This window comes from Labrus bergylta, chromosome 6 (genome assembly GCF_963930695.1).
Source record: "Labrus bergylta chromosome 6, fLabBer1.1, whole genome shotgun sequence".
Taxonomy (NCBI): Eukaryota; Metazoa; Chordata; class Actinopteri; order Labriformes; family Labridae; genus Labrus; species Labrus bergylta.
In genome coordinates, this window is record NC_089200.1 from 18,547,048 (window position 1) to 18,561,350 (window position 14,303).

The 14,303-nt window shown below is 40.1% G+C and overlaps 1 protein-coding gene across 4 annotated transcripts; it reads right to left on the reverse strand.

The window, feature by feature from the left end:
* Positions 1 to 7,056: 7,056 nt before the first annotated feature.
* atp5f1d (ATP synthase F1 subunit delta) lies at positions 7,057 to 14,262 on the reverse strand. Of its 4 annotated transcripts, none has more exons than XR_010666535.1 (5): positions 14,033 to 14,262; positions 13,107 to 13,260; positions 11,242 to 11,330; positions 7,318 to 7,493; positions 7,057 to 7,129 (listed from the first exon to the last, which is right to left on the reverse strand). XR_010666535.1 is itself a non-coding variant. In XM_029277020.2 (5 exons), the coding sequence occupies exons 1-4, from the start codon at positions 14,147 to 14,149 to the stop codon at positions 7,371 to 7,373; spliced, it is 483 nt and encodes a 160-aa protein (XP_029132853.1). In that variant the 5' UTR covers positions 14,150 to 14,262; the 3' UTR covers positions 7,057 to 7,129; positions 7,364 to 7,370. The 4 variants fall into 4 exon arrangements, 2 of the variants coding, with proteins under 2 accessions (XP_029132853.1, XP_020487700.1); XR_002277935.3 differs by having other exon boundaries at positions 7,057 to 7,184; XM_029277020.2 differs by having other exon boundaries at positions 7,364 to 7,493.
* Positions 14,263 to 14,303: the final 41 nt, after the last annotated feature.

Consider the following 14,303-nt stretch of genomic DNA (forward strand, 5'->3'; position numbering starts at 1 on the left):
TGAAATGTCACAGTGTCGTAAAAATCACACCTAGAGACGGCTGTCCAAATAAGGCTTTTATCCGCAGCCAGCCTGTCCTTTTTTCTGTATTTTTTCATTTGGTTCTGTTTGGAACAATTCTGGTCGTCTATCTCCGGACGGGGAATCTGTAGTAATTTTTTGTTGACTACTCTAAGTTAATTTGTTATATTAAAGCTTGTGAGGAATTTTTAGATGTAATGAAGCAGACTGATATTAATAATAAAGCCTTTGAATTATCTACAAAAGCAAAACCATCAAAGAGAAACCTTTAGAATGTCTTTATTATTATTTTGAGGATTGTACACAGAGAAACAAGCATTGTGGGAGAAGTATTTACATTCAACAAACAAGTATTTGCTTTCCTGCACTTTCATATATTTGACTTATCTGGCATTGTAGGAAGGGCCACAGTAATTAGCATTGATTCTTCATAGCTGACTCGATATATACGTTTGACATGATGCAATTCCCATTATTCTAAATAAGTTTAGCAGCCTCTCTGCCATTCCTGCCCCAAATAACTGTAGAGGTAGCCCCCGGATGTACAAGAACCCAAAACAACCTCTAGTGGGGAATCAATAATGTAGACTTGTAGAGTAACAGATTTGAAGCATACGTCTCAGTGCCCTGTTTTTTTTCCTGATTTGTTGCGAATGGAGGTGGAAACCTACTGCTGAGAAATGCATAAGAAATATAAAGCAAGACTGGAGTGAGCCTCTTCGTCTTCCTTATGACTAAACATAGAGCCATGCACACTGATACTGTCAGCAGGGGCACAAAAGGCCAAAGTGCTCCCTTCACACTTACTTGATCAGCACCCGCACACATGTGTCAGGTTTGACCTCGTCTTACCTTATATTTTGGAAAACCTCTACTTTCCATTGGCTTCATTTTTTTGTACTTGCATGCACCCACATACAGGCAAACACACCCCACAGTGAAGTCAACACTCAGAGTAGGTCCCACCCTGCCGATGCACTCCACTGAACCCTCCAGCATGTGACACCTCTAGCTGGAATGCCAAACAGAACCAATCCCCATTGTCAGTAGCTGTCGGGAAAGACAGATATTTTACACATCTGTCACAGCAAAGCCAGCCTACCCATCCTCCTCACACACACACGCACGCACACACACACACACACACACACACACACACACACACACACACACACACACACACACACACACACACACACACACACACACACACACACACACACACACACACACACACACACACACACACACTCGCATTCACACAAACACAATCTTATAGTCTTTATTCAATCTTTCTTCAAGGGAAGATTTAATTTAGCTTGTACTGCAATCTGTTGAAAGCTTTTGCTTCCTTTGGTTTTCATTTATGCATATTGTTGTAAAATGTGCATGAAACCACTCAAATCTGCTAATTAGTGCCTTGAATTCACAACAAAAAGGAAATGTGGATGTTTTTCTTTGGTAATGTGAAATTGAGTGAAGATCATCAGCAAAACTGGAAACAGACTGGGGATATGGAATAATTCCAAGCATGATTTAAGCAAATCTGCTCCTTTTTTTTCCTGCTTATGTAAATGTAGAAGGCGGAGGAGCAGCTATGAACACAGAAAGACCTTTTTTCCTTTATTTCTTTGACTGTTATGGCCTTGGATCACAAGACTATATATTTTACAAACAAGAACAGCTTCATGTTTGATAGCTGCATAATATTGTTCATTTGAGTTGTTTTTTTTTTTAATGTTATTTTGGTGTAGAAACAGTGTAGGTGGTAGATATGCAGTAACCACACCATTAATGTGCGTATGTATGAGAATTTAGCGTATGGGTGCGTGTAATGGTACTTTTTATACCTGCCTATCTTTAAATTGGCTGCTTTTCTGCGTGAATATGCATACACACACGAGAATAGAAGAGCACTCTTTCCTGCTCTGATAAAAAACACTCTGTGCAATGATTACCTGCCTTGCCACTCAGGGGCCATTTGCTGTTACCACAAAGCTGATTATCTCACCCCTACAGCAGGCTGCGTTTGCGATCGTCTCCCAAATGCCCACACTGCTATTTGTAGAAATGTTACCTAGCTGGCGCAGGCTGAAATATGTTTGTGTTTGTGTGGATGTTTGCGTCTGGCTGAGTGTTTGCAGCGGTGCCTGCTTCATTCTCTGTGTGTGTGTTTGTCTGTGTGTGTGTATGTGTGTGTGCCATGTGGATTTGGCGGGTGGGTGGGTGTTTGTGTGGAATGGAAGGCTGTAAGAATGGAGGGATGGATGACACAAACAGGGTGCAGTCGTGGGAGGCTGGTGTCAGGGCCCTACTCCTACAACCAGGCTGGATGCAGTATCTGACAGCTGACTGAGAGTCTGCAGGCCCCCTCTTTACACAGTCCCACCAAAAAGGTCAGCACTTCAATCAGCTTCACTCGCTGGATGCCTCTCTTTTCTCTCTTTTTGCTTGCAGAGCCTCAATTTGGCCCCCCCTTGATGCACACTTAGCCATGCTTGACCGTATCTCACAGGTGGAAATGGAGCTTTCACGCTGAAGAAAAGCTGCCCCAAAATGCATCCAAGTGTCAGCACCATGTGACACACACACACACACACACACACACACACACAGTTTATTAAAGTTCCAAAGCAGATGATTATGCACGCTGGATGATATGTGTAATTTTGGAGCACTTTGGTGTGTGGAAAATTGCCATCTGCAGTCATAACTGACTCATTGCTCTAAGCGTTTAAATTTTCCGGACCTTTAATTTCCTCTTCTCCAGGTCTTTAATTTGCCTTTGCACATCAGGCACTCTCAATATCCTGCAGCCAGATCTGCTGATGGAAATATTCCCCCTGCAGATGATCAAAAATGGCAATTTAAATATCATTTATTGGTCTGACTGGTAGGTGTATGCAACAAGAGAAGAGAAAGACAAAAAAAAAAAACCAGGTCAAACGAGACAAACAGAGAAATGTTCTGGCTCATTGAAAGAACAATTTGCTTGTCTTGCTGATGAATCAAATCAAAACATGACATCACTTTCTGGAAAGGAATAATCTTATGTGTAATCTTGAGTTCAAATCTAATGCACACATGCATATCTATAGAGCTGTTGACCTCACCCTGTTTAAAAATCAGATTAGTGTCTCATAATGTGTCATCTGTCAGTCCCTCGATGTCTGCATAACTCCCTTATTATGCGCCTGTTGTTTTATTTTTTTCATGATCATGCCTGATAAATTTACAGGTATTGCAAAGTTGTCAGCTGCATCAATTATCATTAACATGAGGAGGGAAATGCTGATGGGGGTGCAGGTGAAGAGGGTCCTGTGATTTGATGAAGCCAATAAGAGCATTGAAATAAAAGAGATGAAGAGGGGTTCGGTTTGAGTGTCTACTGAGAGACTCTCAGCTGTGTTTTAAGTCTCGTGGTTAGAGCGGCTCGATATGCAGATCATACAGTCAGTGACTCAGCCTGTATCAAGATTCTGAAGGCAGGAAGTTCATACAGGAAAAAATGTCTTGTTTTCCCACAGACTGTGTGTGTCATGATGGAGCCTTTGGCAGTATATAAAGAAAATTGTATGCCTTAATTCTTTCCAAGGGCTAAAGATTCATTTTAAAGCCCACTGCTTGACTGTGAGCTGTTTGTACTGACAGGTGCCTGGACACAGCCTAACTATACCCTGCTGCAAAGAAATATTTCTATTAAGCGATTGATACTTTAATTCATCTGATTTTTCTTACTTTACAGATATTCCATTACAAATTAATTTCTTTTTGTGTTAAAAAAAAGAAAAGCTAACCAGAGCCCAAGCTGATATCATAGGACCCTTGATTTGTGCAGGCTGCTAATGTAGCTAGATGTAGCTTCACAAAAAATACAATAAAGATCATTTGAACCATAATAATAATAATCTGAAAAATTAACTGAAAACAGAACAACTGCAACTTCTCAAAATGACAACAGGTGGTCTGAAGCCAATCAAATCTGTGGGACAACAAGCAGCACACCTGGTTAGAAGACCTGAGGACGTTGACTGGTGATGGATGGAACAGGCTAGAGATATTTAACTATGGGGATACACAACTTAGTATGATTTCACTGCTTTGGGATACATACTAACATTACCATTTTCCAAATAACTTTGTTCACAAGTTAAAGCAGGTTAAGTTAACCACATTGTTTGGTTGTGTGCTAACATTAAGTAGCACTTAGTACATCGGTTTTGATAATAGGTCATTCACTAAAGTACTGGATAAGATATATTTTGTTGTCATGGTAAGCTATTTAAATTAACCGCCAATTAGTTGGACTCAAACTGAACATTTAATTTAAAAACCAAAACGTTTGACCTCTTGGTTTGACTTGAGGAAAAGTTTGAGGATTGCCAAAGTTGTAAGGATGGAAAGAAAGCAGCACACTTCTCAATGCTACAAAAGTGTGATAAATCAAATGTTTCGACCAAATGTGGCATTAAGTGGGTGTAAGTGTAGACCTGCTGCTACATGATGTATGTCTGTACTAGATTTTGTCATCCAACTGTATTTCAGCATAGACCGTGCTAGCATGACAACCTTTCTAAACATCTCCTTAGCATGAGAGAAAAAAAAAAAAAACTTTAACAAGTCGAGATCCTCCTTTAAGTATTTGTGATTTTCAGAGCAGTTGGAGATTGAAGACTAATAACACAAAACCATTAAAAAAAAAAATTAAAAAAAACATTTGAATAGCTTTAACAGTCATTCCAATTTCAGAATTATCATGACTCATATTGTGTTGAATCACAAAGTTTCCACCCAACATTGTTGTAAGAGCTAGCTTATAAGCTTACAGGGGCAAGTCTACTTATAAATGTTAAATCTCACAGAATACATTACACAGTGATTAAAAAACCTCTCCATTAGATCCCTCACAGGTGCTGGTCTCCTTTATTCCTGTCATAGTCAGCTCAGTAAATACAGCTTATGAGCACTCAGTTCACCAGGATTCTACTAGTGTCAGAGTACCACTCAGAGACGACTCCATGGACTGTCATGGCATGCATCGCATTACTCCCTCAGGGACCCACGGAGCTGTCTTTTAATTACAGTATATCCGCATTCATCGGAGTTGGAGACTCATTATCAGATAGCTCATGAGCCCTGGAACATCAACAAGTGGCTGTTGAGCGAGAGCTCTCACTGGATACTCATCAATGCCCTTTATCAATGTACAGCCCTTCACTGCTTCTATGGATGTACGGCACTTCTACATTTGGAACTGGAGGCTTCAATTATGAAACACTTAGTTCTTTAGGGTGTGTGGCTGAGGCATCCTGACACTTCTTGATGGGAACAGATGAGATAAAATGGTAAAATCTCATGATTAGTTACTCAAATGTTTAGAGAAGCCTCCAAATTCTAGACATGACTTTAATAAAATTGTTCCTCTACTACATTATCTTCTTCCACAGATAAGTTGGAACATTCTGCTCCCTCAGTTTTAGCTACATGACTGCACATAAAACTAAGAGAACAGAGCATGCACAATTTAATTTAGGGCTTTGACATTTGAATCAAGTATAGCGTTAAAAGCAAGTTCGGTTTAAACATCCCCGATCATAAATCTGAATTAAAGAGGGAATGGTTTTGACAAGGCCGTTTTCATCTCGTCTTTGTGAAGTGCTACTTGCAGGCCCTGAGGCTGATGATTAAGTATGCGTGTGTGTGTGTGTGCAGCTGTGACAAGAAGGGCTTGATGAAAATGTCAGCGGTTTTGGAAAGGAGAACACAGAGCAGGAAGTGTGAAAGGTGTTTAGAACTTCTCTTTTTATTAATGGATGCTGACCTGAGTCACTGTCTGCAAGTTTGCACAGCACGTGCTTAATCACTGGAAAAAATATATTTTTTAGCACATTTTGCTGGTTATATAACATGTTCCTATTAGTTTTTCCTGGTTACAGTCTAAAATTTGCCTTCCTGCACTGGAAAAAAAGAAAGAAACATGTTCCTGTTTGGAAGCAGAAGACGGACCTTACTGCTTTTAAAACACAAGAATCAGTTGCAGCATGGGCATAAGCACAGTCATGAAAGCATTTCTATGTAAACACTGATCCAGTGAGAGTACTTACACTTGTTAAAAGGGCCCTCAAGAGTTATGACATTTAAAATAAACCGGTTGCGGTTTCTGCTCTGAAAGCCTCCGGTCACGTGAATGAGGTCAGTGCCTCCCGGAGTGAGTCTGAGCTGAAACTCAAGAGTTATGAAAGCAGAGAGAGAAAAACCCAGTTTTCCACTGAATGGGCAGAGGAGGACTTTTCCTGGCTTTGTCACAGAAGCCTGAGGTCATCACTTGTAAAAATAAAAAAAAGGAAATCAACAAAAAAACAAGCTCTGCCAACTCAATTAAATAAAGGCTGTGACTGAGGATTCCTGAACCTGCAACAGTAAAAGTGACTAAGCTTTAACCAGAAACAGGAGCTGATACGCAGAAATATAATTTAAAAAAGATCATTCACTGAAGGATATTTTTGGAGGAAAAGAACAGCCAGCAAAGTAATGAGGCTATTCCTCGAAACTGTTTGTGGTTTCATGAAAAGTTAAATAACAGTCTTGTGATTTAAAATGCTCCGTGCAAAATATGCTTCAGCTGACATCTGCTGCCATCAAGTGGAAGAAAATGTTACTACATGGTAAACAAAGCGATCCTTTGGATTTGGGCAGATTTCATTACACAGCCAAGACTGCTTGATGAGAATCGCTGATGTTCAATAATTAATTTAGCAGGCACTTTACATCAGAGAGTAAGTACAACACAAGCAAAAAATCTAGAAAGGAGGAAACAATGTCAGTAAGTGCGAACACACAGCTTTACAGTAAGTCTGATCGGACACATAGGTGCCTACAGGCAGAGCACAGAGGCAAAGCACAACCTTGATAGAGCTGATCTTGAGAATTCTAATCAGCATCAAAAACCATCCTTGTCATCATCATTATTATATAATGTACCACAGAAGGTCAGCATTAAGCAGCAAAGAAAACACCACAAACTTCACTACAAGGTAATTCCAAATAAATTTATTTTATCCACTGTACAAAGCAAGCATGGGATCTTCTGGACACCGATTTGACCCAGCTGGAAAAAAGACAGATGGACGATTGAATCCCATCAAACAAACAGAAAAGATGACCTGGAAGATGGAGTGACAGAAACAGATTAAACAGCTTGATAACAATGACAGTGATGTTTAATTTCTGGTCATTTTTTCTATTTCAAATTCCAAAAAGAACTGTAAATACTCAGCTACTAGTTGGATAGCATACATTTATCTCTGAAGCAGATCATTGTATAGCAGTTTACATGTCGTACCACAGGTCTACTCCAGGGCCTTGACGATGGCCTCGCTGGCATCTATGCTGATCTGGACCTCTGCCCTCGCTGCCTCGTCAGATGCACCAGCCATCTCAGATTGAGCCTTCTCCAGGTGTGCCTTAGCAGCCTGAAAAAAAGAAGAGGAAAATAGTCTTGTTAAAAAAATGAAACCATGTACTAATCTTTTACCTACCATGGTGGTTATCCTTTTATTCAGAAAAATATATATCTCAGGACCAAGACTTGTAAAGGAAAGTCTGCAAAGCTCTTCTCCTCCAAAAAGCTTTTTGAGGCTTACTGTGATGTAAAAGCCAGAACAGCAAGTCTGACAACAAAGAGTGAAAAGTGGAGAGTAAGACGAGCAGAGAAAATCCCCACTGCCTCTTTGCTCTGAAAGCTCCATTTGTCACAGTAGTGATTAGAAACCAGAAATGCCAAACATAGCTGGAAGTTAAAGGTCTCCCAGTAGGGATTTGACACATCTGCTATAACTCAACAGTGACTGACCTTTCCCTCCTTATTAACAGCGTGGGCCCATGTGCATTTTCACCACCGAGTGGAAGACAAAGAGTAAAAAATAACTCATTTACTGCCATGAAGCCAACTTGACACTGACACTGGCACTGCCCAAGGTCAAAGATAGACACCTCGGCGACGACAGCATAATAACGCAGCCTAGTATTAACAAGACTGACATTTAAACAAGGGCTCAACATTGAAGTCCAACTGCATTACTGATCGGATGGATAATCATGAACTGGGAGGTACTCATCAGCGAGGAGGAAAAAATGAGAACGGGGAAAAATCTAGTGTCAGTTCAAAGGAAAGCCGTCGCCCAGTTTTCCCTGCAGAAAGGACGAAGAGTAATTACGCACATCTCTACAGACTAGATAAGGACACCCATCACACGAATCTCATTCTACACTTAAGAGCCATAAACAATCTACTACGCTACACTGCAACTGGCAAGTCATATCATTTGTCATGAATTTGACAGAATATGTCATAGGTGGATAAATATCACACATGGACATATTCACATCCCATTCCAGGTGTTAGAAATGCTCATAACTCTGCAGAATGTTATTTTGTTCAATGTTTCATACACTTCAGGATGTACCAACAAGCACAGGTAGTTCTAAAGAACTACAAGATGGAGAAAAACTGTACTGAGCTACTGTCGGTTCTAAATCAATGAGACAAACCTTGAAATATGCATACAAGACTTTTTTTTTTAAATCTTTTTTCCTGTTGAACCAAACTCTGAACCCTGACCCCAAAACTGAGGTACAAACTGAACCGTGAATTCTGTGAGCTGTTACATCACTAGTCCCTACTTGAGGTGAATTAAGACAGTACGCAATCAATTCAATCACTTAGCATTGATCTTCACATGTGCCTAAAAGAGATATTAGATTTGGGAAACTTTCTGACCTGTACTGTACACATCGATCATCTTAATCGACACCATCGCCCTTTTAATAACATCACAGGAGAAATCATCTTTTTACTCGCCCACTCACAATGTCCGGAACTTAAAGAAAACAACAAGAGCCTTTCTGGATTACAGACACTCATAGACAACTCGGGCACAGGGAGAATTGCTGCTATGTGCAATGCTGGCCCTAGCAGCCATATGATCACAATGTCATTGATTGTTGTGCACTATGAGTTTTTGCATTGAACACTTCACAAAGGTCTGAATTAATCACAATATTGACCAATTGTATTTCTCATGTCATGTACGCCTAGTGCAACACCTATTTTAGAACAAGTGTTGAAAAAGCCTTAAAACTATAAAGCTTTGATGTTTAAACTTCCCATGAGATGGCAAGCAGAATGCGAGGGAGGACTTTTGGTGGATACTGATTGCTGCCAACAATAGAAAATAGGGATAAATGCACAAGGATGCTAACTGCCTAGCTAAACCGTAGCTCCAGTTCTGTGGTCCACAACTGGTAGGACTGAATTGATAGTGGGTGGATGTAAAAACAGAGGAAAGCCTTTCAGAAACACCCTTAGCCTGACATGTCTAAGTTTAATGTTTTAGTCTAAAACACAGTAAAGGATTTTTAAAAAATGACTTTTGGTCAACATTAGGCCTTACATTCGTATACGGCTGAAGAGCCATGCAGGAAACATTTCATTAAAAACAACTTAATATCTCTGGGTTTTTTTTTTTTTTTTTAAGGGATATAAAAGAAATGGACAAAAGGAAATGAAATGTTCAGTAGCCCTTTCTGAAAAGGACCGTACTGTTCGAGCTTTGAGTGTAAACACAGGTCATGAAATCTTCTCCATGTGATCAACAGTTCAAGACATTTTCTTGGTTTTCATACGGATCACCTGAAGTTCAAAGGCTTTGCTCCTACTCGCTATAAATGGCACACAGATTGATCCTAGCATTTATGTGTGCCTCATTAAAAATGTCAAGATGACCTATTGCACAGCCTATAATAAGATAATAAGATCAATACCAGTATTAGTGAAGTTTATTCTAGTAAAGCAGAAATACATGATAAGTCCCTCTGGACAAATATTTTATTTAAACAATGATCCCTGCATTAAATATCTGAAACCTCTTTTTGAGCAGAATTCCTTTATTTAATCAATGATTTTCTCTGGACTGATGTCAAACTGACTTTTAACCAGGTGCTAGTGACAGTCGGTTGTTGTACTTGGTTCAGTATGTACATATTTATTCACACTTTGATCCCCTAGAAACCCCCACAAACAATGCACAGATTTCAAACATGAAACTGCTTTGTTTCAGCTTGAAATACTTTTTTTTTTTTTTTTGTAAGAGAAGGAGACCTCTGTTGATAATTTGACTCTTGGCCAACTTCCACCAGATGCGTGTCCGGTCCGTCAGCGGAGGTGATAGGTTTTCATTTTATTCAATGTGTGTGCTTCCACTGTGTCTCAGCTCCGGCAGTCCGCAGGCCGGAGCCCGCCGCATCAATTTAGCGCAGAAAAGCACAAGCGGGACGGGAAGTCAGACACCGATACAACATTAAAACATCCGGTTAATTTTCAAAATAAAACACTCCATTTTAACGGTTCAGAAAAACGACTGTTTGTGTGTTTGTTAATGTGTTTATAAGGTTTGTATAGGGTTGCCAGTTAGTTTGTTTAATTATCGCGGGAATTCCTTTGCCTTGGCACTCCAGCTGATGGCTGTGCTCTCCGTGCTGCGGACGGAGAAAGCAGCCGGTGGGTGTTGCACGCAGCCGGAACGGACCGGAGCAGACACGCAATGTATACGTAGCTGGTGGAAGTTTGGTGTTAAGAGTTGTTTTTTTTTTTTAAAAAAGCCTACAAATCTACAAATAGGCTTGCAGCAACTCTGCTTGTAGCCTCTGTATACGTCCTGTGTTTGCTGCATGAGGGTCAGAGGGAGACTGATTTTATATCATCATTTATTTAATGCCATTCACTGATTCAACCACTTGGACTGTATGTTTCAGAGAGAAGACTTCAGTGGAGAGCCACCTCTGGGGAAAACACTTTTTTAAAACATTAAACATTTTTTTCCAAAGATTCACAGCTTGCCATGATGCTATTGCTGATGCATTGAACCGCGTACAGTGATATTTAAAAAAAAATGTGGCAGATAATTGTCTCAACAAAATTGACTGGGTTGACTGGGTAGATTCTCTTCTTTTTATAATTTTTAGAGGCATTATGGTATTTCCTGTCATAGTCAGAATGAAGCTAATTCTCTATAACATGATTAAAATACCTGACAAATGATTCTACTCAATGAAAACTGAATTGGAATGAACAAATAACCATTGGTCGTATTATGGTCGTATGGCCAAATGTTGTTTGAGATGTGTTTTAATGGTGTCTTGTCTTGTTGACATTTTACTCACAGAAATGTCCAGCTGGTCCAAAGCAACAGCCTCCTCAGCCAGCAGCTGCACTGAAGAATCAGCGTTGACTGTGATGGACCCACTGCTCACTGTATACACAAACACAAAAGTGTAACTAAACATGCCAACATACAGCCATTTTCATTGTTCATCAAAAACAATGTAATGTGAGTCATAAATCAAGGACGCCCTGTCTCACTCTCAGGGAAGCTTCTGTTTCACAATTCATTTTCACCTAAAGGGTTTAAATGATCAATGTAAACAACTCAAACATTGTACCTAAGTATTTGGGCTACAAGCTAATCTTAAAATAAAATCTAATGTATGTTTAAAAGAAAAGGATGAGTTCAATACTTGATTAAATGTATTTACTAGAATAACAAAAATACAGATTCCACAAGCCTGAGACATGGACACACTAAACGATCCAAGTGGAGAGCAAAGCTATTTACAGGACATACAAGATACACATATTTCACATTGTGAAAGCTAATCTGTAATTTTGGAAGATATTTGTTTTAAGGGATATAAATCAGCGTCTCTAGATCACAGGTGTCAAATTTGAGGCTTATAACCGGCCTGCGAGATAATATTATTTTTCTATCATAGCTGGCCCTCCGGTATATAGCACACACATCACTGAAACAACTCCCAGAATGCAGCACTAAGGCTGGCACACCAATCAGAACTCGCAAGCTCCAGCTCCCCACTGTGGTTTCTGTGCAGCATAACAGAGTGTGTGAAATCTGCAGATTAATGGACCATTAGAACATGGACATAGATATAGATTCAGGGTGAGCCTTTGCCAAACAAAGGTCTCCACCACTGTCTTGTCAACCGCACACTGTGCAGTTAAACTGAGTACACTCGACACTGAGTTTACAGGGGAAGTTTCTGCTGTAGAAAGAGCCCCTGTACACATCCAAATGGAGCTGATACTGACAGAAACTCTAATGTGGTGGCACATTGAAGGAGTCTGTGGCTGCATAGCCTCCATTCTTCAACCCTGAAACAATGCTCCAACACCACCTAAAAGCTGCTCAAATGCTCTGCATGTTTGGAAGTGCATACCCGTGTGAGCAACACCTCAGACAGGTGTCTCAATAAAGCACACACTTCATCCTGAGAGTCTCCACAGCTGAGCGTATTTTCTTGTAGTCCAAAAAGTCAAGATGCCAAACATCTTTTTTCAGTTTTCTTGTAATCACAAAGTAGACTGTTTACGGTTATAATATTTGCACATTTTCACTCGATTGATCACATTTTAAAATGAATACTGTGTTTGATGGAGTTGTTAATTTTAATTCATAATAAAATATTTTAGATTTTATTTTGAAAAATATATAGTTTTGTCATTTTTTGACTACCTGCTTTAAAACTGGACTCTGAAAAACTGCTGATAGAAAGAAAAATAATAATGCTGATGTGTCCTTTATTTGAAAGATCTCTCGTTTGATTTTTTTTTTAATCCTTGGTTTGTTCTGAACTCTATAATATGTCTTAGGAGCAGTTAAGTTTGTCTTATTACCTCTGATGAAAACATGGTCAATGTAAGGAGGTTATTCAATAAAGATTGACCCCGTTTGGGCCTTGAGTAAAAGCCAAAATTATTTTTTACTCCCTCCGTAATCAAGTTTGACAACCCTGATTTTAAATAATAAATCCACTAGCAACCGATTGATTTTTTCAGTCATACTGATTTTGGCAACAAATAAAATTGGTTCAGCCGCTGATTGAGTCTCATTTTACAAATCTGGCCATCTACCTCATTTGAGTTTGACACACCTGCTCTAGATTTACAAATTCATCATTCATGTAAGCAGCAAAAGTTAAGGTCTGGCCAAAATCACAGATACTATTCTTACCAAAGTACTTGGCAGAGGAGCCATCCTCACTGAAGACTGTGACAACCCCAGGCCTGAGCACCTGCAGGGTGGGTACGTGGGCTGGAAGGATACCAAACGCACCAGTAAGGGTGGGCACATCTACCTGTTTCACACTGGCCTCTTTGAAAAACACCTGGAGAGCAGAGAGAGAGAGAGAAAAAAAGATGCATTGACTCATGGCCTGCTTTGCAAAAGTTCAACATTGACGAATGGTGAGGGGTCACAGACACGGAGACCAATCTTCAAGTGTAATATTTATAAAACTGTGCACATCATTATACTATTAAACGACCACTGACAGCCACCTTAACATTTATTTATAAAACAACATAATTAATTTCTTAACTCTTATTAGAACAAACTAGTTCTGCAGCAGGGCGAGGTAGACTTTTAGCACTCTGTGAAACAGGACTCATACATCCAGAGTGAACTGAAATCAGAAAAACGTGAATGCTGGGATAACATTACCAATGACATGAACCTCAAGGTTAGACAGCTTTACATTTAACACTCTGACGTTATTTACATCTCATGTAGCTAAACACATTTGAAACATGTGTGCAGACACACACCTTTTACCTAACCGAACTCTAAATCAGTGCTGTTTAAGTAATGCAGTTCGCAAAGTTGACTGTAACACCCAAAGACAGTGAATGACAGCTAGGTTAAATATCGGCTGCTAGCTGAGCTAAGCTAAGCTAAACCATTTAGTGACACTACACGCACACACGCCCTGTGTGAACTGCAGGCGCACACTCACCATAGAAAACCATTCATTTGCACAAACTTGCTAAATGACTCAAAGAGATTTTAAACAAACTGTGACGGTGTGCTTCAAGTAAAGACCGAGTTAGCCGCGTAGCTTGCCGGGCCTCGTCGTGTAACGTTAACAGAGAGCTGGCTACCTGCGTCGGGGAGGCGAAAGTGAAGGACATCTGCGGGGCTCCGCTCACAGCCTCGGCGTAGGAGCGAGTCTGCCTCAGCACAGGGAGAGCACGGCGGAGAAATCTTGCTGCCATCATGACTGAAAAACCGGGTTTTATTCAAGTACAAGTGAATGACAGAGGTCCTGGAGCCTTTGCGTGCAGGCAGACGGTGTGCGCTCGGGAGGACAAGGACGTTCGTAAACTACCCACAAGGCTTTACGGGCGCGCAAAGGATGCAGGGAAGTGGAGT

Coding starts and splice junctions, on each gene's coding strand:
- atp5f1d (XM_029277020.2), bottom strand. CDS start 14,149: ATGATGGCAGCAAGATTTCTCCGCCGTGCTCTCCCTGTGCTGAGGCAG. Junction 11,331..13,106: donor CTCCTCTGCCAAGTACTTTG/GTAAGAATAGTA, acceptor TTGTGTATACAG/TGAGCAGTGGGTCCATCACA. Junction 7,494..11,241: donor TGGACCAGCTGGACATTTCT/GTGAGTAAAATG, acceptor TCTTTTTTTCAG/GCTGCTAAGGCACACCTGGA.